This window comes from Gracilinanus agilis, chromosome 1, assembly GCF_016433145.1.
Source record: "Gracilinanus agilis isolate LMUSP501 chromosome 1, AgileGrace, whole genome shotgun sequence".
NCBI classification, from domain to species: domain Eukaryota; kingdom Metazoa; phylum Chordata; class Mammalia; order Didelphimorphia; family Didelphidae; genus Gracilinanus; species Gracilinanus agilis.
In genome coordinates, this window is record NC_058130.1 from 683,843,196 (window position 1) to 683,869,282 (window position 26,087).

At 32.5% G+C, this 26,087-nt stretch overlaps 1 protein-coding gene across 2 annotated transcripts in view; it reads left to right on the plus strand.

Annotated features, from left to right (window-relative positions):
- The window catches only part of PHF20L1 (PHD finger protein 20 like 1), a 114,366-nt gene that overhangs the window by 51,307 nt on the left and 36,972 nt on the right, over positions 1 to 26,087 (plus strand). For both annotated transcript variants that reach the window (XM_044669213.1, XM_044669216.1), the window contains 5 exons: positions 3,139 to 3,391; positions 5,898 to 6,083; positions 6,292 to 6,495; positions 14,927 to 14,983; positions 16,613 to 16,720. In XM_044669213.1, coding sequence (XP_044525148.1) covers positions 3,139 to 3,391; positions 5,898 to 6,083; positions 6,292 to 6,495; positions 14,927 to 14,983; positions 16,613 to 16,720 — 808 coding nt within the window. The remainder of the gene's footprint in view (positions 1 to 3,138; positions 3,392 to 5,897; positions 6,084 to 6,291; positions 6,496 to 14,926; positions 14,984 to 16,612; positions 16,721 to 26,087) is intronic.

Here is a 26,087-nt window from a genome sequence, read left to right on the forward strand (position 1 = left end):
GAGCCATACAATTTTGCTAGGATGTATATTTTAGTAAATACAGAAAAAAAGTTAAGATAGTATTAAGGTTTTGACTTAACGCTGCCCCATTGAGAATTTTAAAATTAAGGTTGCTAGATTTTGCCTTGGTTTCCTTCAAACTCCCACAATTCCTGTACATAATGAACTGTGCATGCTTTTACATACTCTTAAGGGCTTAATTTCCTAGGCACAGTATGATTACCAGGACACAGTAATAGCCATAACTCTGAATTTCCTTGGTTCTGCTGTTTTAAAATCTGAGCCTTAATGTAATTTTAATATAGCTTATTTGTATTCATTTAATTTTCTTTATTAGTAACTTAATAAGGAAAATTTTAAAAGGAGTAGCAATTTCCCTTATTAGATACATACTTTAAAACACAACCCAACTTAAATTGATATCCTATTGGGTTTTTCAGGGTTTTTAAACATAATTTGATGAGGTTGCATTGTTTTGGTGCCTCCGTTGATACCGTATTGAATCAGTGGTCTTTCAAACTGATTGTTATTTTATGGTCTCTTCCTAATTTTCTATATCTACCACAACGGTCAATTCTTTGCCGTTCTGATGTCAGTATATCAACCAAATTTTGTGTGATATTTTTACTGTGTTATGATATTTAACATCCCAGATTTTAAATTACTGTGTATTTTTTATCACTGTTTATACTATTCTCAGTATGCAATAAATCAGGGACATGGTTAGTAAAACATTTCTGGAGGATTCATTACAATGTCAATCTTTTATTATGCAGAACCCTATTGAGGTGAATGTGATTGTACAGATTACCTACACTGTTTATGTTTAAGATAATAGTGCTGAAAGCAGTGCACATTCCATAGATGAGCTACATAAAGTGGCTTTTAGACTAACTCGGCTGTTTACATTTTTATTGTTTACAAAGTAATCTGGGAGGCCTTGCAAGTTTTGTAACAAGGATGCTCACTTAATTTAACAAAAATATAAGTTAGATTAGTTTCTTTAAAAGCATCTAAAAAAAGTGGTCAAGCTATTTTCCCCCTTTCCTTATCCAGACTGATTTAAATGGGAAAATGTTTCATAGCTAAGCTCATAACTTTTATCCCAAGTGCCACCCTTAGTGGAAATTAAAATAGCCGAGTTATAAAATCCTTAAATATGAATTTTTTATCAAAATAGCTGATAGGCCTAAAGTAAATAGGCATTATCAGCTACCTCTCTTGTATAAGTGGCTAAGGTGTAATGAAGAGTTCTTCAAATTATGTGAATCAAGTTGCAGTAGAGATTCATAGGCCAACAGCTGAAAAATAGTGTTTTAATGAATTCTATCTTATTTATATTAATTTTTTTTACAATCCATTGTCTTGAACCCTAAACCGCAAATTATTAGTTACAGATATTATAATTTATTTAACTGTACTAGGGATATGTCATGTTATATTTACTTTTGAACAAAATCTGCATTAGATGAATAATAATTCAGTAAGGTTTTATAATGTTAATTTGTCCTTGTTAGAGCTTAAGCACCTTATCAAAATATTAATTTAAGTTTTTAAATCTTGTTTTAAATAACTTTGTAACTTGAGAGTACTGGATGCTGTAGTAATGTCTTTCACATATGTGAAGATGAACAATAAAATTGTTTATTTACAAGCTATGGCTCTAATTAATTTTCTGACAATGCCTTCTATAATCAGCATAGGGATTCTTTCCAATTTATGGACTATTCATTTAAATGACTAGCTTGCACTTATAACTCACATCTATAATGACCTGAATCAATGATAAAATTGGTGACAACTGAGTGGGACACTTTACAACGGACTTTTAATGTGTTATATCCAGCATGCCATTAGAACATTCAAAGATGCCCCTCTTAATACATAGAATACTTGCCTTCATATATTTACACTGAAACTTGGAGCTCTTGTGTTTCACTAGAAAAGGAAAATTATTCTATCCTCAAATCGTGACCTTCCAAAGTTCCGAGGTCTGCAGACCTGATGATCATCCCTTACAACTAGTCATGGGAGTGAGAGACCGATTGGGAAGAAGCTGTGGTTCATAATCCTAATAGTTGGGCTGTTACAGAAGCCTGTGCTGGTAAAAAAAAAAAAAAAGTAAATAAATGCATAGCACTATAATTATAAATCACAATAGAAATATAGGCACATCAGACATCTAAAAATAGTAAATCCATTCTAATACAAAATAGAGTCCACCCAGATCCTATAGGGTCTATACTATTTCAACATGGATGCAGATTATCCAGCATGGAGGACATTTTGCAGACAAAATATAATTAAATACTATCTCTGAAAAATCAGAAACCATTTGTTTTTATTTACCACAAACATATAGTAGGGTGAAGGGGAAAACTGTGTTCTACAAAATGTGATGTATTTTATTTTCAGATACGAAATTTTAAACTTACATTTTATATCCTTTTTTGTGTGTTTGTTTGGTTTTTTTTTTTTGTCTTTTTTTTTTTTAGTCTATTAACTCTACATTGCTGGTAGCTCTGATTTCATAATGCCTTTTGCTTGTGAAACTGGCTTCCAACACTAAAATGGGTTAAAGATAGTGTGCTCAGTCTATTAATTTGGTCATCGTTTTCTGTGTTGAGATCTTTCCTTAAAGGGAACCTGTCAGACACTTCAGACACCAAAATTCAGCCTAGATTACGTGATTTTTGCAATGATACTTCCTCTAATTAAAAATCAAAATTCACTATTTTTGCAATGAAACAAAAATAAATCCTACTATTTAATCATATTCTCAAGAGCATTAGTAGTTACACTTATACAAGTGAATAGAAAGATTTTACCAAATTTAAAAGAAAAATCTCATTGAACTATAGGGTAACATTTTAAAATTTTGAGGGTATTATACAAAATAGTAATTTGATGGGAAAAAATGTAGATCCAGAATTGACAGTGTCCCTTTAAAGACGGCCTTTTCAACTTAAAAAAAAATTGTGGGGTTCTTTTTGGTTTTTCATTTGTACTAGAGAGATGTTATGTGTTGCTTAACAATGTTTTTTTTGGATACTAAAGTTGCTTAACAATCAAAGTAGAAAACAAGAACAACAGTGAAGAAAACGAAATAAAAATATCAATTTTTTATTATTTATTCAGGAGATTTCACCTAAACCTCAAAGTCAGAAAAAAAATGAAGCTGACATTAGCAGTTCTGCCAACACTCAGAAACCTGCACTGTTATCCTCAACTTTGTCTTCAGGGAAGGCTCGCAGCAAGAAATGCAAACATGAATCTGGAGATTCTTCTGGGTGTATAAAACCCCCTAAATCGCCACTTTCCCCAGAGTTAATACAAGTCGAGGATTTGACGATTGTATCTCAGCTTCCTTCTTCAGTGATTAATAAAACTAGTGAGCACAGATTTTTTAAAAAATAGTTACTTATCCTATAAGCAACATAATTTTGATTGTAGTTTTTAATATTGCTTTTTATGAGGTTGCTCTTAAAAAAATTCAGTCTTAAGGGGAATGATAGAGAAGTTTTAAATTTATTTTAGATGTAAAACTGCTTATGTTTCTGACTTATTTATGGTACAGAGACTATTATGTTGGTTGAGAAATCATGTCATTCAGTGACACAAATTTCATTCTAATTTGAATCTCCACAGCTAATAATGTAAACATTCTGAAATGCCTGATTCATTTAAATGAGAGACAGAGACAGAGACAGACTCATCAGTGAAGTTTATGGTGAATCTTTTTTTATATTTTATCCAGAAATTTTACCTTGGATGTATTAATGTACAACAGCCTCTTCCCCACCAAAAGACAGACAAGACAAGACAGACAGATACACACACACACACCCCACACACACACACCCCACACATACACACACACATACACACACCTTCTTTAGTTCTCCTTTGCCCTCCAAAATAAAAAGAAAAAAGCATCAAAAAACTCTATGCTATTTTTTCTGTATCCATGAACTTCCACTTACCTCACTGGTAGAAAAAAGGAAGGAGCCTCCTGGATAGAATTGAAAAAACATATTAGTGGGCTATTCCCAATCCTTTAATGAGTTAGAACAGGATTTTTAAAAAGAGTATCTTAGGGTGATGGTGTCAAAAATGGATCCTTTTGGGCCATAGAAAACCACAGATTAACATTATCTATGTTTTATATTTACTTTGTTAAACCTTTCTCAGTTATATTTTGATCTTGTTGGGGCTGTGCTCTGGAGTTTTGCAGGCCACATGTGGTTTGACACCTCTGCTTTATAGCATAGTTTTTAAAATCAAGAGCAATTGTGCCCCTAATGGATTTCATGTGTTTTCTTAAAAATTTTAAGATCCACATATTTTCTAGGCAAAATAATTATAATACTACCTGAGCAACACTATGAAAAATATTTTTGCCTTTTGCTCACAGACTGATTAGTAATCATAATTACTAAATGAAAATGACATGTCTCTTTGAAATACCCCATGTCTTACATATCTCATAATTGTAAAATTTAGATTTTAAGAGGTCTACTGTGTTAAACAGATATTTATCTTTTCTTCCATTCACAGTTGCCAAATAGTTTTAAAAAGGGGTATTTAAAAACTTAATATGTATAATTTTTTTTTTAAAGTCACATTTGGGTCAGTGACTTTTTTTTTTTTGGAGGGTGAATGGGTAGAAAGAGAGGGGGGGTGAGAATGGGCCAAGAATTCAACTGTTTTCTACATATTCTTCATTTTGTGACATTTCTCATAAAAACAATATCACCAGTATCCACTACAATGTCACATAACATTGGTAAGTATTTTTCTTTTGAGGATTATTCATATCTTGGACTTCTAACTACATAATATTGTAGTAATTTAATTTTATATCTGCAATTTGATTTATAAATTGATTGCCATGATGCACTATGCCTTGTACAATGCCTTGCATATAGTAGGTACCTAATAAATAATGTTTTTTAAATTTGAATTTGTGGTGGGGCATTGTTGGAGTACAAGAGAGTACTTTTAAAGCAGCCATAGCTCCAACATTTTAAACACTTTTTACACCTCCCTTATAACTCACACTATTAATATTGTAAGTTTATATGATCCTATCTTTTCTAAATAGACAAACCTGTTTATACACCCAAAAGAGCCAGTTTAAGATAAAGGGAATAAAGAAATTTTTATTAAAATTGTATTATACTTGAATAGGAAAGTTGCAGAGATTACCAAATCACATTTACAAAACATGAAAGATGGTGTATATTTGTATGCCTTGTATCTTGAATAGATGCTTAATCAATTGTACTTTGTCATTTTTAAATAAATCAGACCCAAAATGTTCACAAAAATTAATGTAAAAAGTGGAAGAGTAGTTCTTTAAAGCTAATTTGCATTAGCTTTAAATTGATAACTAAAGCAAAGCACAAAGTATTTTAATATCTTATTATTACTTTTCTTAACCAGAAATTATAAATATTATTCTTTTTGTCATATTGAATATTTTTTTAAAATTCTTCTAATACAAAGGAACTATTTTCCCCAAAGTGGGGAATGTAGATATTCACTCAGCTAACTCTTGATACTGAGTTAACTATATTAATCTTCTTTGTGAATAAAGAAGATACACTCAAGTCAGTGTATTCATATTACTTGAAATAGACAACCCCCAATGGTTTAAACTCTTGATAATACTACATTTTAGAAATGAGTACTTGTTAATTTACTTTTTGCCAATGAGGGTTCAAATTTTACCCTTAAATCATTCTCATTTGGAGGGTTCCAGTTCCTGTGGCTTTTGGAACATCAGATAGAATTTGAGCATACTTTTCAAGCATATCCCTTCTTTAGTCACTAAAATATTATAAGATGAGCCTGGCATATCTCTGCTTCATGAACATTGAAAGATCTTTTTTTAGGTCCATCACAACCTGTGAATCCCCCTAGACCTTCCAAACATAGTGAGCGGAGAAGAAGATCACAACGTTTAGCCACTTTGCCGTTGCCTGATGATTCTGTAGAAAAGGTTTCTTCTCCCTCTCCAATCACTGATGGAAAAGTGTTCTCCATCAGTTCTCAAAATCAAGAGCCATCAGTACCTGAGGGTAATGTATTCTAATTTAATATAGAACACAGACAACAAAGAAAAAAATCTGAATCATAAAGAGTTGAAAACTAAGACATTTCTGCTTTTTTCTACTGACATCTTTTGGACTCATAAACACTTACTTGTATAACACTTTAATCCAAATTGATATTCATTGGATCGGTTTTTCTCTATTAATATTTTATTACATTCTTTCTTTTATGTAGTACCTGATGTTGCTCATGTGTCACTTGAGAAGCTTGGACCCTCTCTCCCTCTTGACTTAAGCCGTAGTTCGGAGGTTACAGCACCCGTAACCACAGAATCCTCTTTTAATGAGTACCCCAGTACAGAAAAGGAAGATATACAGATGATTTCATATCATTCTTCCAAAGCAGTAACTGATGGAAGAGTAGCTTCAACAGTGTCAGGTAAAAAGATTCAGTTTATAAATAGTTAGGTTTATAGTTATAGGGTGTAGAAAACTGCATTATCAGTTTTGAATTGTTGACTTTAAAATAATAATAGGTTTGTATTTGTGGAATAACATGGGATTTCTCCCACTTCCCCCTCTCCCCCTTGAATTTTCTGGGGTCTTTCTGGATTTTCATTTATCCTTCAAGTAGTTATTTCCACAAGGCCAATTTCCAAATGCCATAACTTCTGCTCAGAGTAAACCATATTGGAAGATGCAGCAACTGTGTATGATTTAAAAAAAAAATTCATCAGTGCAGCTCCATTATTATGGTTCTTGCTATCAGAAGAATGATGCATTTTGTTATCTAATTTTTAACAATTTTGAGACAGGTAACATTTTATTTAAAACATTTTTATCAGTGTTCCTTATTTCAGGGGCAAATGCAAGTCATCCCCCTGCCCCCAAAACCAGTTCATTTTACAAAACAATTCATTATGTATTCATATTTATGTAAAACTTAGAAGTTATTTTTTAAGGGGAGATAGGGTCCCTTTGTCTCTTAAAAGTTGTTTTTTGTAAGGCTTCTTTATTGTCTAAACTTGATATTCCTGAGCATGAGCCTTACTTTCTATAACAATCTACTTCCTGTCTGCTTTGTGTTCCTATTAAATAAAGCTAATCCTTGTTTGTAAAGGAGTTGAAACTTTAGATTGAAGATGTAAATAAATTATTGAGAATTTCAAATTTTAGCAAATCATTGAGGGCCAAACTCAAGTTTAAGTGAAATATCAGTAATTCAAATCATGTTACCCATTGAGACTTCAATTCCTTTCCCTTTATCCCAGATGATTAGGTTTTTTTTTAAACAAAAATATTTTTAAGTTTATTCCATAATAAACATTAGATAATTGGTCTCTACAGCAGTCATAAATTAGAAAAAATATTTTTAATTTATTTTTAAATCAGGAGAAAAATTACTATTTTAATTTTTAGGAATTTTAAATCATGAAAAGCATTTTTTAGCATAGGTGAGCTTTTAAGAAGCATTGATTCAAATGTACATAATGTGGATTTAGAATGATCAACTATATTTTTAAAACATTTTACATTTTATCAAGGTCATGAAAACTTAAAAAAATCTTAAATGTAGTTGTCTTAATAATGTGGGGATATAAAATTAAACGAAGATGATTTTTTTCTAGTTCATCATATAAAAATACTTAGTCTAATTTAAAATTGTGAGTTATATTAGAAGTTTTTTATATTTTTAAAGTCTTTTGGATATTGCTCACTATTCTTTTGTATATTAGTATTAACCATGGTTTGAAATTTGGAACTCTTATTACTCAAAGTAACTTCATCTGCTAGGAATAAAGCAATTAAATCAGGTTAAAGTAGTGTAATGCCAATAAATGATTGGTGTGAAATTGGATAGGCAGTTTCTGACTATATTCAGTCAGTTCAATAACAAATAAAAAAGTAGTTTCTTGGTTTTTAGACATGAGTATTTGAGGGAACTTTAATATAATAAATTCTCTAAAATTATTCACTCTGTTACCTGTTTTAGGGAAAGCATATACCTGAACTTTTCTTTCATCTATAAAAACTGAAAAGAAATGTCATAAAGCCATGTTCCTGATAATCAGCTTTAATGATAATAGATATTGAGGGCAATTAGGTAGCTCCATGGATTGAGAGACAGTCTTAGAGATGGAAAGTCCTACGTTTAAAACTGGCCTCAGATATTTCTTAACTGAGTGAGTTCGGGCAAGTCACTTAAACGCCATTGCCTAGCCCTTGCTACTCTTCTGCCTTAGAATTAATTTTAAGACAGAAGGTAAAGTTTAAAGAAAAAAATAATAATAGACATTATAAAGGGCATCTTATCCATTTCCCTCAGTATCTCTTTTGTTAATTTGAAATTAGTTTTAACGTTATTGTTAACATTAAATTTGCTTAAATTTCACTTTCATCTGTAAAAGTTAATTTGTGCATTAAATTACCACTGCATCTTTTCTTTTTAGAAATTAAATAATACTCTGTTCCCTCCCTACTCAAAAAATTTTGTCAGGAAGTTTCCTAAATTCATAAAATATATTAAAATTTTGAAGACTTCTACTTGGAAGGAATGTGGCATGTTAGACATGGTTTCAAGCCATAAGACCCATGTTCAGATCCCATCCAGATATATTCTACCAAGTCACTTAACTTCCCCCACCTTTAATTTTCTAATATGTAAAATATGTCTCTTCTAGGATTACATTTTAAATTTAATAGCATTTAATATTTTAAATGTAATAAAATTATAATTTGCCTTAAAGTGTTAATATTAACACTTTTAGGATTTATTTTCACTTAATAACTTTTTTCTTTTTTAACTCAGACCTATGAGTTCATGAGATCTCCCAAAATGGAAATTTCCTCCAATGGAGAAGCTCATCAATAACTTAGAGCAGGGGTCGGCAACCTTCTTGGCCATGAGAGCCATAAAAGCCACATTTTTTAAAATATAATTTCATGAGAGCCGTACAGTGCTGACAGTGCGAGCTCCTGTAACAGCGCCTGAAAAAAAATTAACTTCATGGCTCCTGCAGAAAGAGCCATATCTGGCCTTCAAAAGAGCCAGATATGGCTTGAGAGCCATACGTTGCCGACCCCTGACTTAGAGGCTTAGAAAGCTGCCTGGCTCACTAAAAGCTTAATTACTTGCCCAGGGTGTCAGAGCCAAGGCTTGATCCTAGGTTGACCTGATTCTAAGGCTTTTTCTTTTACTTTATACTTTCTTCTCAAAGAATTTTATATTGTAATAAAACAAATAATAAAGCTATAAATAAATAGGTAATGCAATTGTATCTGTTAACTTTTGTTCAGTAGTATATGTTCGTATTATTGATTATAAATCTTAACTTTATGATTCACCATTCTCCCCCACTCCTTTTTTAAAATATAATTGTGTTAGAATTACTTATTATCTGGGTATCAGCCCAGCTGCTATTTCAAAATACCTAGTAAAGTTCTAGGAAAGTAAACTTAAATTTTCTTTAACTTTTTCAAATTATGTCCTTACAAATGCCAATAATACGACTTGTATACTTAAAAACTGAAACCAGTTTGGGCTTGATATCCTAGAATACTGTGCAAAATCTTAAAATTAAATATATGGTATACTTTCTCAATTGATTAAAAAATAAAAATAAAAGTTTTATAACAGATATTTCTGGTTTAAAAATCATTTGAAAACATTTCTCTAAAAGGAGGATACTTTTTTCTTAACTGTTAAAATCTTATGCTACAAGGGGTAGCCAAGTAGCTCAGTGGATTGAGAGCCAGGCCTAGAGACGGGAGGTCCTAGGTTCAAATCTGGCCTCAGACACTTCCCAGCTGTGTGACCCTGGGCAAGTCACTTGACCCCCATTGCCTAGCCCTTACCACTCTTCCGCCTTGGTGCCAATACTCAGTATTGACTCCAAGATGGAAGGTAAGGGTTTAAAAAAAATCTTATACTGTACCTCATTTTGTTATTGATTATGGCTTTATTGTTTCCCCCTTATTTGTCCCCTATTTAGGTATCATATATCTTTCTATAACAATTGAGATAGGAGAAAAAAAAAAGTGAAATCCTTTTATAGATACTTCTTTGGAAATTTTTCTTTTTAGTAGTGGTGATGGATATGTACTAGTCCACCCACTTTTCTCACCTAATTTCCTTTTGTGGCAAAATGACTAGGTAAGGTTTGGCATATGGTCTTTTGGCCCATTGTGGAAAAGGCAGTCACCTGGGTGAAATTTTAATCTATGGTTTTCTCCAAAATGGGTTTAACAAAGGTTATTGTGAGGATCAAAGTGAGATAATGCATGTAAAACACTTTGTTAATTTTACTACTGCATAAAGGTCATTTTTTTATGTGTTCTTCTGTAACCAGTTTTCATGGGTTTCTAACTCTCCTCTTGAGTTCTTTGTGAATTAATACAGGTCTTGAAATAATAGGCATGTCTCCTAAATACTAGTTATAACTCTTTCTTTTATTAACTTTATGACCTTATATATTAATTAACTTGTTTCCTTTTCTACTTACAAAATGGATACAGTAATATATGCTTCTTTCTCTACTGGGTATTAGAAAGTAGGTGGTTGATTAATTATCAGCTATATACTTTGGTTAAAACCTGAAATTTTTTTCCAGAGATAAACTTTTTAATTTATATTAATGAAATTAATATTTAAAAATTTCAAATAATCCTGTTGGAAATAGCCATCTATTATTAGTAACTGTTGTAAAGATAAAATTAATAATGTTGTTTGAAAAGCTTTTGTTTTTCATATCATAGAATCATAGTATATTTCTTAATATGAATAATTTCTTTTCAGGTCTTTTATTACTTCATTTCAAATAGAAATTGTTATTGAAATGTCAGAAACTAGTTACCTTTATTCAGTTTCAGAATATTGCAGTTGATAAGGAAATGTTGACTCATTTTACTTTTATTAGACTATTTTAAATGTCTTTGATTAGGAAATTTCTGAGGTCATAGGATATTGATAGATTAAAAATGTTCAGCTGCTTTTGAGGTATTTTTCATTTTTAGTGAATTGATCACTCTAAATGTTTGTTGACCAAAATCATAAAGTCATTGCTTTAATTAATTAGTGCCTTAGGAATCTTCTCAGTGAAACTCCCCAAAGAGAGAGACTGATAATTTTATGAAGCCTGTGAATTTTAGCCCTTCCAGAACTAAAATAGAATAGTGCAGCACCAAAGATCTTGGGGGCAGAAATTGTTCTTACAGCCTAGGTAGGCTACTATGTATCTGATATTAAAAGATTTCATGTCTTTAACTAAAGCATTGTTTTTGAAGAAGCTGAGACAGCTAGATGGCATAGTACAGTGATGGGCAAACTAAGGCCCGTGGGCCAGATGCGGCCCCCTGAAATGTTCTATCCAGCAGCTCCACATGTTTCCTAATCTGAGGATTACAATGAGTAGGATAAAATGAAATTTCAAAAGAGTTGCCTTAGAAACAGACTGACAGATAAGCATTTCCTTTCCTTTGGCCCCCTCTTTAAAAAGTTTGCTCATCACTGGCATAGTGGATAGAATGCTGGACCTGGAATTGGCAAGACCTAAGTTCAAATCTAGACTCAAATGGCATATCATGCAAACTGTTTGCCTCAGTTTACTCAACTATAAAATGGGAATAATGATAGTACCTGCCTTTTAGAGGTGTTGCTTGAGGCTCAAATAAGATAACAGTTGTAAAGTGCTTAGCACAGGGATTTCAAGTACTTATTTCTTTCCTCTTATTCCTTAATGTTGTTTCTTTTCATTAAAACAGGAAACCTCATAGAACTTCATTTTAATAACCTTGTTAAATAATAAAAGAAAAAAATCAGAATCTGTCCTACCACCCTGTAGTCTCCTCAACTGATGTAGACTTAAATTACCAAGTCTTCTGCTATTCAAAGCATTTCATAAAACAGAACACTTTCTCATAAGGTTAGCCTAGGCCAAATAAAGAAATTTAACCCAGTACTGTCTTATCCAAAAGTATAACATCAACTTAAAACTTTACACTATTATGCCCACACAGTATATGGCATATAATAAGTGATTAATAGATGTTTGTTAAGTGATGATGACTAGGAAACCAAAAAGTAACCAGTCATATTAAATTCTGCCCATGAATATGGTTGTCCTAAACAACAAGGAGTCTTATAATCTGAAGTTTTCAAAAGGCAGTTTAAAGTTAAAAAAAGAATTAGTAACATTCTTCTTTACCTTTTTTATATTCAATCTCCACAGACTGCAAAATAAGTTCTAAATATTTATATTATAATGATGCGCCAAAGACTAGGCTAATAAAGTTCAAATATTCAATCACCAGGATATCTACAGGTTACTGAAATTTTTGACTACAGCAACTCTTGTAGATAACATAAGCTACAGAGGGGCTGTTATCAGTGTCAGTGTAGTGAGCCCCCACATGAAGGAAGTCTTCCTGTATCCTTGAGGTACTGAAGTAAACCTTATGGGAAGGAAAGGAAGGGAGAGGCAGAGGCTGCAGCAATTTGTTTGTTATTTTCTCATCTTAGTAGGGAGTCTTGACAGATAATTTGTCTTTGCTTTGATTTCCCATGTATATTTTTCCCAGAGATTAGATTACCTGAACTCATTTTCCCTTAAATTCTTAACCATTTTTGGACAATTAATTTGGTCTTACTCTGTTTTTGTGTTACTTCTATTTTTAGCATAGCTAATGAAGTTCGAGGTAAGATTAAAGAAACATCACGTTTTATGCTTTCTAAGTATGTGAAGTTATATACCCATTGCTTTTAAATCATGAGTTTTTAAAAATAATATACTTTTAGACATATTTATCTTATAAACAACTGTCTTAATATACAATTAAAAAATTCTGGGTTCAATCTCAGCAAGATTTCTAAGCAGTTGTATGAAGTGAGTAGTGAGCTTAGAGTAAATAAGAGGGGAGTGGGGCAGCTAGGTGGCTCAGTGGATTGAGAGCCAGGCCTAGAGATGGGAGGTCCTAGGTTCAAATTTGGCCTCAGACACTTCCCAGCTGTGTGACTCTGGGCAAGTCACTTAACCCCCATTGCCTAGCCCTTACTACTCTTCTGCCTTGGTGCCAATACACAGTATTGACTCCAAGATGGAAGGTAAGGGTTTTTAAAAAAAAAAAAAAAAAAGGAAGAGTAAATGAGGGATCTCGGGAGAAGCTGGATTCAAATTCTTCCTTTGCTCACTACTTGTATGACTGTGCAAATTTGATTTAAAAGTGACAGTCTGAAAAGATCTTTAAATTCCCTTTTAGGGCTCTAAAACTTGTAATTATTTTTCTTTGCAGCTCTGAATGCATATTGATAAAGTTATTCATCTCAACATATAATAATTTTTTAAAATACATTTTAGATTTGGGCCATATATTACTACAAAAAAAGTCATAAGACACTTGGTTAAATGTGTTTTAGGTAATTGAGGTTCTGTTTCTTTTTGGGTGAGAGGTGGAGGAAATAGCATTTGTTTTCAGATTTCAATGGTAAAGGGAACACCTAGTGAAGAAACTGCACTGCCAGTGCAAATCTGCCTCTGCTCAAACTCACATTATAAGGAAGTTGACTGAGGGGACTGAGGAGCTATAAAATAACTTGGATTTAAAACCAGTTCTTCCTAGTTCTAAGTTGTGCTGTGTTCACTATGCCATAGATGTCTCTAATTGTTCAGTATTTGCCATTAAATGGGACCAGAATACACTTGAAATAAATGAAAGCTCAGGATTCAAGAATGATAGTAATTTTGGCACTTGAAAGTGAATTTTTTTGTCATTTGTATTTTTTTTTAAAGAGGTAGTATGAATAGATGTCATGGTAAGAACATCCTTGAATTGTGGTTTGAGAGACCTCTCTCCTATGCCATTACTTTGCTTTGTGATATTGGACAAGTCACTTCATCTCTCAAGGCCCCAATAATAGTTTTAACAGCTTTTATGTCTGAAAAGTAATCCAGAAATAGTTTATTTGTTGAATAGTTCTGTCTTAAGAAAAATTGGCACATAGTGAAACATTCATAACAGAGATTGAAAATTCAGATTTGTTTTAGGTGTTTACAGACTAAATTTTCATTTAGTTTTGAAATGGATTTTAAAAATATGTATAATTGTTAATACTATTATTATTATAAATATAATCATTATAATAATATTATAATACAATAATACCATAATATATAACAATGTTATAACAATAATTATAATATAGTAATATAACAATATTATAATATAAGTATAATAATACTATTAATAATTATTAAAACTAAAGTTAATACTTAGTTTGGATGATCTGAGCATCCATACTCAATCTGTTATAAAAGGCAATATGCATTTCATACTCAAACATTAAATAATAATAAATTTAAATATCTTACGTTTCCCGAACCAAATTCCTAAGGACAATATGTCTCAGTGTTCACTTGCGCTCTCTCTCTTTCACTTGTTGTCTGTCTCCTCTCTCTACTCCCTTTCTCTCTTTCCTTCTCTCTCCTTTCCTTCCTTCATTACTTCTCTTTCTCCCTCCTTCCTTCACATTCTCCTTGTGTCTTTTTCTTTCAACCCCTAAAAGCATCTCTGTATGTAATCATGCCACTAAATTGAACAATTTTAAATTTGGTAGGGGAATTTTCTGTTTAAAGGAATTCTATGATGAATCCTTTTGGTAAAGCTTAATAATTCTCTAATTTTTAAAGCATACCCATATTTGTTTTTGAGTAAACTGAAAAGGTATTGGTTGTTAGTGCTTATGCCAGTAAAATAAGGTAGCACTTTTTAAAAGTTCTCTGTTGATAATACTGTGAAACATTACGAAGAAAGAACTCTACATTATTCTGTCCCTCTAAACTTGTATGTTGTTTTTCCCCCCTACCCCAAACCCACAGGAGTATTGAAAACAGAAAAAAAAGTGAAATTGGAAGAGAAAAGTTCAACGACATTTGGTATGAACAGAAAATAATATTTAAGCAAAAGGCTAAAGCTTGAGAGAAAGGGAGAGCATAGCCTGCCCCTTACTTTTTACGTGTTATGCTCTTTTAGGTGTAAGTTCTCATCTGTTTTAGTATTTTTTAAAGAGAAAAAAAAGTTTAAACAGTGGGGATGGGGAATTTTATCTATCTGGATATGGGCCTCCAACATTGGAAATGAGTAGATATCATTGAACAATTTATAAAAGGTGGTATCAACTAATCATGTAGTATGTCAATATGAATCTTCTCCATGCACCTCTTATACTTAACCAAACCTGTTCATTTTTGAGGACATTTGAGGTAATAAAATGGCATTTCGATACTCCCCATGAAGTATTAGAGATAGTTAAGATTGGGAGCTAAGAGTACTTTAGCTTTTACTTCTAATGATGTGCATAGAGATGGAAAGAAAAATGAAATTAGAAGGAAAAGCAAGTAGCTCAGTGTTTTAGAGAAAAAGAATAACTTCTACTCCAAATATAGTATTTGTTTTTAAATAAATATTGTATATGTACTTATTAAATAACAAATCTAAAGCTTTTTCTGCAGATAAAACACAGTCATTTCCAGGTTTAACTATGATTGTGAACTATGAAAGATACTGCTATATTAATAGCACTGGAATTTCGGGTGGCTGAAAGAGTAGAGATAATGAGATCCACAGATATTTCCAAAACCTCATTTTAGTCACTTCCCCTAGCCTTTGCCTACACTAAATTTTTTCAGATAAGAGTTGACTGCTTTGAGATCTAACATCTTTTTCTACCTTTTTTTTTTTTTTTTTTGCTTTGTAATAGAAAATACAATAAGCCCAAAACAGGGAATCAAATATAAAATGAGAAGGCAACTAAATAAAATGCAAAGTAGATAACCTCTGAATGAAGGTTGCTGGCTATTTTGAACTTAAATATAAGCTAAAAACCAGTGACAACTCAGTTGCAAATTTAAAAAATCGCTTTCATGTAGAAAAACTGAGCAGAATCTTACCAGAACATCTTTCTCTTTAAGCATTCTCATTAGTCATAATTCTCATAAATCAATTAGATTTAGTATATTGTATCAGAAGAATCCTGTTAATTTCCTATGAAAGTCATTAAGGGGAATGTATATTTTTCCCTTGTTCTAGAAAATGTTCAAAGATTGTCTAGAAAGTGACCTAATTTTGTTTTTCTTAAAAAGAGAAATGCTAACCCTTTGTGTTGATATATTATGTTGGGTTTTCAAAGAATATCTTTTTAAGAATTTTCTAATTCAAAATTAAATTTAGAAATATGGAGCCTACTCAATATGTTCTCTTAAATTGGGAGTCTTAATTTATCTTGATATCAAGTTATTATTCTCAAAGATTTACACTAATATCTTTGTTGACTTCAAGGTTTTAGGAGTTGGTAATTCTCAGTATTGCTAATGAAGATCCCCTCTTATATTTCAATAAGTTAATTAAGAGGTCTAGACTTATGGCACCAACATATTAATTTAATTCTTCTTTTCTGGGCAGGTGACTGGAATAGCTGATTTAAACTTATAAGCTACATTTAGATTAATCATAAAGGAAAATTTCTGGGACTGATGACTATTAAAATGTTCTATTATATCATTCAGGTAAGAAGAAAGAAAAGGATAAAGAGAGAAAGGAGAAAAGAGATAAAGATCATTTCAGGCCAAAACAAAAAAAGAAGAAAAAGAAAAAAAAGAAATCCAAGCAGCATGGTAAGTTATATAAAATGGGCATTAAAAAAAATCTAGTAATTTCCTAATGTATCACATTTTTAAATTCCTGTTGTTTTAAAGGTAAACATCTGATACATATATTTTCATTTATTTAACTCATTTGAAAATCAGTCGTCTCACCTACAGCGTCATTAAAGTCATTTGGAAATTTCTCTTGGTCCTTTCTCTATCGAGGGCTCCCAAACATCCAAAGAAGAATACCTTCAAGGAGACTGACTGGAAAGGAGCCCTTTGGGGTGGCTGCATTCTCTCTGAGGTGGCTGCATTCTTCCTTTGTTACTTCTTTTTTCTAATCCTTTCATTATCTCGTAAAGATTCTAGATCAATGACACATTGGAGAAACTGTTAGATTCATCAGTAATTAAAATTCACACAACTACTTTACACTATTTAGATTAGTGTATGATAATACAGAAATAAGATTTTTGAAGTTCTTCAGGTTGTTCAAGTTGCTTATACAAAAATAGTTGGAGCTTAAGTACATGGTCTGAGTATCCCTATTGTAGTTATTCTTAAACTAACATAGGGTTATGGAGGCTTTACTTAGACATGTTTCCACAGCAGAAAGAAGTCAATTTGTACATCCTCTGTCATGTAGTTGCCAAATGACTTATTTTCCAATGTTCCCAAGAAAACACAAAGTATCTACTAGTATTTAAAAATATGCATTCTATGGAAACCTGGTGGGATTTACAGTGTGAGTAGAAGTTCTGTGAGAAATTTTCAGTTCTGATAACATTATCCTTTCTAAAATTTTAAATATGAACGTGTGAAGGTATCGTATTACATGTCAATTTTCTCATTTTGAATATAGGCTTGATGTTTTTCTGTTTCCCTTCAACATTTCCATGGCTTTTTGACCGGGGCAGTCTCCCCAAGTAGCCTACAATACTATTTTATGGATTTTGTCCATATATTTTGAGCCCAAAAGTGTTCTGATGCCAAATTAGTTTAGAAAAATGCTTTCTTAAATTTTAGTGTCTTAAAGGGGAGGAAAATGATAGAAATTTGGAAAGAACAAATTACCAAAGACCATTTATAAATAAAATGTAATTGATGTTTTTTGGAATCCTCAGCATACTTCAAGCCCCCTTTAAATGCTCTAGGAAGATTTCTCTGATCTCTCAATACATCAAAAGTGACTTCTTTCTCTGAACCCTTATAGCCCTCTGTCTTTGGTACTCAGAGTATCGTCTTTTATTATTGTGGTTATTTGGGTACATGGCTTATTTCCCTTAGCAGATTGTGATTTTTTTGAGGATAGAGATGGTTACATTCATTTTTATATCTCCCATACTCTTTTGTTTGTAGTAGTTGCCTACATTTGTTTAATGTGTTACTTGGGATAGGACATTCCTTAGAGAGACTGGTGTTGACAAATAAGAAAGGAGATGAGTACTGATATTATTGACCTGCTCAGAAAGGAACTTATGCTAAAGAATTGTGAACAATTTTGGGTCACCCCTTTCAATTAAGTGACAAAGGATAGCATCTTTGTATTCATAACCCTTCTTCTGAAAAGAACTATAAATGAAATTTTGAGTTATTTAACAAGGTACTAATAACAATAAATATGGAATATATGGACATACTTTTTATAAATATTCTAAGTGTTAAAATTGTGTTTTGTGGTTATTACTAAGAGCCTTTGTAATTATTAAACTGAAGCAGTTCTGATCCATTACCTTTCTTTTCTTTTCTTAGTCACCTTAGAAGTGACCTTCCCAGATGATAAATGTATAAGAGTGATCTTGAAATGAAAACTTTCAAATGATACTTTAAAATTTCTCAGTAAATATTAATTTAAAAAATATTTTTAACATATGAAGTTCCTAATAATCTAAAGGTTTTAGCAAATAGTACAAAGCACCTACACTTTCTGAGATACCTGTGCTGGATACCAAGATTTCAAGATGAAAAGATATTGTCTGTTACTCAAAGAAAAACCAGTCAAATAAAGATTATAAGGAAGTAATCCAAGTAACTTAATAGATAATAGAATATAAAAAGTGCATAGTATAGACATTGAATGCTGTGAAACATCAAGGAAGAAGACACTATTTTTATCCTGGAGGTGGGAAATGATCCTCTGTGATCAATTCATAGGTTTGTGAAGTAGTCTGTTATTACTATTATTAATACTACTAACAACAGGCAGTAAATGGTAGTATCTTGACATATAGTAAGTGCTTAATAACTTGTGTTGACTGAGCTTACCTTTGAAGGGGATGGAAATTTCAGCAGGCAGACCTAAATGGGGAAAGGAGGAAATGTGAATGAATCCAGGCTTGAAGTATAGCATGTATAAGAGCACAAGGACAGGAAAAGGAGGTCAATTTTAGGAATAATGAATAATTCATTTTGGTCCAAGTTGCAGGTTCTTAAAGGAGAGTAGAATGAGAATAGAGAAATAGAATGGACCCAGACCATGTTAGACTAAGACATTTGAACTTTATTTAATAGACAGTAAGTTGCCATTGGTGTATATTTTTTTTTCAGGTGGGAAAGCAATGTGATCAGAACTATGAATTGAAAACATTACTATGGGAATTGTAGATAAAATAGATTGGAGACTAGAGGGAAGTAAGTTTCAAGACTATTCTAATAATCCAGAACAAATGGTAATAAGAACCTGAATCAGTCTAGAAGTAGAAGTCAGATATAAGAAAAACTTGTAGAAGGAGAATCAAAAGACTTTGCAGCTAATTGAATGTGGGATAAAGTAAGAGAAAGTAGTCTGAGTTTTCAAGCTAGTCTGAATGAAAGAATAATGTCATTAATAAAAAAAAAAATTAGGAAATCAGAGTTTGAGAGATGAGTTTGGCTTTGGATATGTTGAATTTGAGGTGCTAGCAAATATTTAAATAACTGGAAGTGTGGTTCTACACCTTGAAGAGTAGAGATTCAGGGATTATTAACATGAAACCAATCAGTGAAACTCTATTTAAAAAAAGGTTTAGAGGTTCATGAGAGAATAGCACAGAATTTGAGGATGTAATCATATTTTAGGGTATTTAGATAACTGAAATATGTAAAGAAAAATACAAAACTTTTTTTTTTCTCTTAACGTCGCTATGATATTGTCTCTACTTCTCTTCATAGCATTTCTGATATCTCTACATTAGTCTCTGGTCCTGTTTTTGGTAAAATAACAAAAAGGACCTGACTTTCAAATGTACAGATAAATTGTCTTCACAGTAAAATAACAAATAGGACTTTACTTTCAAATGTACAGATTATAAAATAAGCCATATTTTTCTAGTGTGTAAGTTCTTTCCAGGAAGGAATTAGGCATTATATGCTTTTCCTTTGCTTTATTAACTCCTATTTAATATCTTTAATGAAGCAATAATTTACTTGAAATAAATATTACCATCACACAACAGTAGAAAACTACTTTGATTCCTAAGATACAACAAGTTATAAAAGAGAAGTATTTACTTTCTACTTCACCATTTCAAAAGAAACCACCTATTAATCAAATTCTTGATGAGGTACCTTTGTGCAGTTAGCTAGTTGTTGTTCAGTCCTGTCTAACTTTCTGTTACTCCATGGACCTTAGCAAGCCTTTACTATCCATGAGTTATCTATGCAGAGATACTGGAGTGATTTGCCATTTTCTTGCTTTAGTGGATTAAGGCAAATTGGAATTAAGTGACTTGCCAAGGGTCTCATCTCTAGTTAATGTCTAAGCTCACATTTGAACTCGAGTCTTCCTGATTCTAGGTCTAGTGCTCTTTTCACTGAACCATCCAGCTCAGCTGGCTAGAGGCATTGCTAGAGCAATTAGCTAGACAGGTCCTCAAAACACAGATCAAGACCTAAACTTTTTAGCCTTGTAGGACCTTCCAAAGCTTGTGTTTCGTTGCTATAACTATAGAGAATTCTCAAAGACAGGTTCTTCCAAAGCAAAATAAGGATTTGGAGTAGAAATTTAGTGAAAATACTATGTAGAGATATTTATAATTTTTTTCATTTTGTGGGACCATAATATGTTTCCATTTATGATGGTTTTCCAAAATTCACGTGAGATTGAAGAATTGGTCAGAGAGTTTTCAGATTTTTTCCCAAGAAAGAACACGATATTCATTGGTTGGATATTGATATAAACTGACTCACTTCCTTTGGCTTTAGTGTTGTAATGTAGCTATGACTTGTTTCAACACATAAGTTTAAAATGTACTCTTAGTGAAGTAAATTTGCATCTCATAAGAAAGTAATTTCTTGCATTTTTTTTGTTCTATATTTTATACTCAGATTTCCCTCTTTTTATCCTTAAAGACACTTATTTATTAGTAGAAACATATATTTTAGGGTTCTCTTTTCTCATTTTCTTATTTCCTTCTATTAATTGACTCCTTTTTATATCACCTTGGAGATGCATCATAATATATAATAGATAGACTAGTACACTTGGAATAAGAAAGACTTGACTTCAGATTCTTTCTCTAATACTTATATAATAACAGCTCATGTTTATAGAACAATTTAAGGTTTGCAGAGTGCTTTATATGTTATGTCATTTGATCCTTTCTACAACCCTTTGAGGTAGTATCCACATTCTGAAGATAAGGGAACTGCATCAAAGAAATGTTTAGTGACTTACCCAGATGATACAGCTAGTAAGTGTCTGAGGCTGAACTTGAACTCTGGTCTTACTGATGCCAAGTTCCACACTATCCCCTGTGCTACCTATCTGCCCTCAAAAGAGCTAGCATTTATATAGCATTTTAAAGTTTCCAAAGTCCTTTACATGTTATCTCATTTAATCCTATCAATAACCCTATGAGGCAGGTGCTATTATTTTCTCAATTTTATAAGTAAAGAAACTGAAGCAGAGAGGTTAAATAACTCAGGGTTATACATCAAGTAAGTGTCTGAGGCGGGATTAGAACTCATATCTTCCTAATTCCAAATTCAATACTCTGCCCATTACAACACCAAGCTTCCTATGTTAACTCTGTTACCATGGATCAAATGACTTAATCTTGCTGAGCCTCAGGAATAACTGCAATTTTCATTGTAGTCTTCATTGATTGAAGAGTTCTCACATCCTTGAAATCACAAATACTTGACCAGAACAAAGATCCTTGATAAATTGATGTATTCTTTCGTTGTTTCATATGTTAATATTCTCCCCTTACTAAAATAACTTCACTATATTCTTATTTCATATTTAATATTCACAATGATCTTGTTGATGAAATTATTTCCTCCAGAGGTACAAATTAAAACCAACTGATACACTTTGATCCAACAATAACACTACCAAAACTTACACAAAGAGATCAGAGAAAGAGGACCAATAAGTACAAAAATATTTATAATAGTTCTTTTTGTGGAGACAAAGAATTGGAAACTGAGGAAGGTGCCCATCATTTGGGAAATTACTGAACAAGTTATGGAGTATGAATGTGATGGAATACTATTCTGCTACAAGAAATGATCATGATGGTTTTAGAGAAATCTCTGAAGACTTATTTGAACTGATGCAAAGTAAAGAGAACCAGGAGGATAAATTATACAGTACTAATAATCTGTAATGATAAACAACTTTGAAAGACTAAGGAACTCTGATCAGTACAATGACCCACCACAATTCCAGAGGATTCATGATGAAGCATGTTCTCCACTTCCAGCTAGAGAGGTGATAGACTCATAGTGCATGAAGATTGGAGCATCTTTTTTTGGACATGGCCAGTGTGGGGATTTGTTTTGTTTGACTAGACATGTTTGTATTTTTTTTTCCTTTCTCACCTAGGGTGGGAGTTGGGGTGTGGAATAGGATGGATCTTGGCTGATGGATTGAAAATAATGATTGAAGGGGAGGTGAGAGGGAGAGAATTTTAACCTGAAAATAAGATAATTGAATCTTTAAAAAAGAAAATAAATATTAAAAAGAAAGTTTAAATGATGGGAGGAAGGAACAAACAAAATGAACAAATGAGCCCACATAACTTCTCATCTTATGTAACTCTGGCATGTTCTCCCATAAATCCTCCACTTAACATGCTGGAGGTGATGCTCTAGACCTCTTGACATAACAAATACTAAAGGAGTATACAAGCTAGCCATGTTTTTATCTTTCACTTTTGCTGTATGACCAACTCTCTTCTGATCCTGCTTCTCTTTGATGACATTTTATGCCATATGTTGTGCAACTTATTTATATCTATCATATATCCTTTCATTTGCCTTTTGTGTGTGCCACAATATTAATATTTCAGAGATTGTTGTTTTTCATGATTCACCTAAGAGTACTAAAATCTCAGTATTAAGAATGTCCATCCACTAATGTAGATCACTGCTATCCATCCTGCTCACCTCCAAAGTCCACTACTTTTGCTTCTTTTGCCCATATCTTCCTATAGCTTCCACAAAGGGAAGGCTACCTAATGTGCCAGAGGTCTTCTTGCCTTTTCTTGATTTTGCAAGGATACCAGTAGAGCACATGGACCATACATGGCTGGCTCTTGCAACCCAACTCATGAGAATATATTGGTTTAAAATATGAAACTTCGTTTACAGGAGAAGATTAGCTTTCTTAAAAGGCCTTCATTGTTCAAATTTAGTGTGTTCTTTTTTTTTTATTATTCTTATTAAATTTTGGACCCAATTGTTACTCTAAAGCTTCTTTCTCAGACAGAAGTACTTGTATATGTATAAGAGATATTTAGATAAAATCATTTTCTGAACAATACATAACTAGAATAATAAATATGTGTGAATGCAATATGAAATTAAAAGTCTCCAACTGACCTATTTAAACTATGAATTCTGAAATTTTTGAAATAGATGAAAGAACAGGTTATCCCTGTTTCTTAAGGGAATTTAAAGCAACAGGATTCAATCACCCCGAGGAACCTAGAAACTCCTTAGCTAGCAAAACACCAGAATTTTGCCAAATAGAGAGACAGAACAGCCAGTGGCATCGAGGATTTTAAATATAAATGCGGTCTTTAGTTTTATCATATAAAATTAGTTTAAAGCCAAAAGAATATAAACAGTACTTTCTTCTTAAAACTGCAAAAAACAATGGAAGCAAAAATAGTTTACAACAGTAGCGTCAAACTTAAATAGAAGTGGATTCCTGCTGGCTATATACTGTCTTAGAAAACCACAAATTAACATTATCTATTTCAGGTTGCATTTTTATTTTGTGGGCTACAAGTTTGATACTCTGCTTTATAGAATGCTTGGCAAGAGACTTATTCAAACCGTATCAGCCAGAGAGCATTCAGAATGAAGATAAAAGGGTAATAAATAGGTTAAAAACATAAAGACCTATTAATATTTTAAAAACATTTTTACCCATTAGTGACAGTTGGCCATCATATTTAGACTTTAACCATACAGCCCTCAGTGTGCTCTATATAGAAATAGAAATATTTTTAAAAGAAACAAAAAGGTCAACGGGAATAGCAGGTCCTTCTGACTTAACTAACACAATCAAAAACTGTTCTTATGACTGCCTTAGTCTTCCTTATTCTATGTCTCAAAAGCATATTTTAATTCTCACAACAAAACGATTCTACCTTCAGGACCTCAAGTTTTCTTTTTTAAGTGAAGGCATTAAAATTTTCAAGACACACTTGTTTGTTCTCTCTATCCTAGAATGTTAATACTGTATCATTATACAACTCCTTTCAGTTAAAATAAATTTACCTTTCTTGGTTCCTCTAGCCTTTCTAGGTCCTCCTGAATCTTTGAAGTTCAGAGTTTTGAGTCTTAAGGGCTTAGTGTTATGAACTTCTGAGTCCATTGGCCTGGATTTTCCTAATCTAGGCACTGCAGCTCTATGCTATTTTATACCTCCATAGTCAGTAGTTACTTTCAAGGTTGCCCACTTCTGCTTTCTGACCACCTTTGTACTTTCTCAAGGGATCCCTTGACTGTTGTAGCCTTTCAAAATAGCTTTGTGGGCTCTACCTGTCTCATCTCTGGTTGCTCTGGCACTCACTGCTGGGGTTTTCTTTATTTCCCCTCAAAGGCTTTTGAGCAGTACTGGTGTGTATAGCAGTGTACTTTTCATATAGTACTGGGGTGGAAAAAATTACTTTTTTTAGTTTTTTAGTTATTAAATATTTAAATATTCAATCTTATCTGAATTTCAGGGTATGCTTGAGTAGATATGCTGGACAGTCTGCCTCCCATTCAGAAGCCTTCTTTGTTGTAAATGCAACCAGTGATCTCTTAATTGTTAAAACTGATTGTCTTTTCTCAGTTCTAATGTTCCTCTGCTTCATTTGCCACTTTTCATTGCCTTGTGGATAGTCTATTTTCTGGGTTTTCTTAATGCTATTCTTCCTACCTGTCTAACCAGGCCTCCTTTGCTAGCTTATCAAAAACATCATGCCTCCAAATTATGGGTGTTACCTAATGTTCTATACTTAGACCTCTTCTCTTTTAGGTCTATATTCTCTCTCTTTGCAACCTCATAAACTTCCATGTGTTTATTATCTTTATGCAGTTCATTTTTCTGATCTATATTTCTAAATCTATTTTTTCCCCTCATCACCAGTTACCTATTAAGACATTTCAAACTGGATAATGCTGAAATTCTGTATTTCTAAAACTGATCCGCTCTCACACTCCCTGCATCCAAATGCAAAATCTTACCATTTCTACAGTGATATCTTCTCACTCAAATGAGCTCTTATCTACATTCATAGAGCTGCCAGCTTAGTTCAGGTCCTCATTATTCCTTCCTTAGATTTTTCCAAGACTCCTAATTGTTGACAAGTAATAGAATATTCAAAACCCTCTAGTGGCTTTCCATTGCTTTTAGAATAAAATATGCATTTTCCTTTAGCTTCTGAACCCCACTTGAGCTTAAGCCCATCTTTCCAGCCTCACTGGACATTACTTCTTCTAATACTCTTCACTCTAGTCAAACAGTTCTTCTCTGTGTTCCTCAGACAGCAATCCATCTCCTATCCATTCTCTTTAAAGCACTGTCTGTTCCCTATACTTGGAAAGCATTCCTTCCTTACCTCAGCCTTACCTCACTTTAATCTGTGCTTCATGTACAGCTCAGGCATCATCTTTTGTATTTCCTGAGCCCCTGAACTGCTAGTGTCATCTCTACCAAACTACTTTGTATTTGACTACTTTATGTGTATACATGTATTTATTAATTTTATATTTGTGCTGTGTATACATTTTTATATGTACTTGACTCTCTAATGAATTCAAATCACAGTGCTAATAGGAATTGCTCTATTCTTTGTACTTGTATCCCTAGCAACTACCTCTGATTGGTACTAGAGGGCAATTTATAAATATTTCTTGATTGATTAATTGACTGTTGGATTATCTGATTATCTCTTGTAGTTTGACTTTTGAC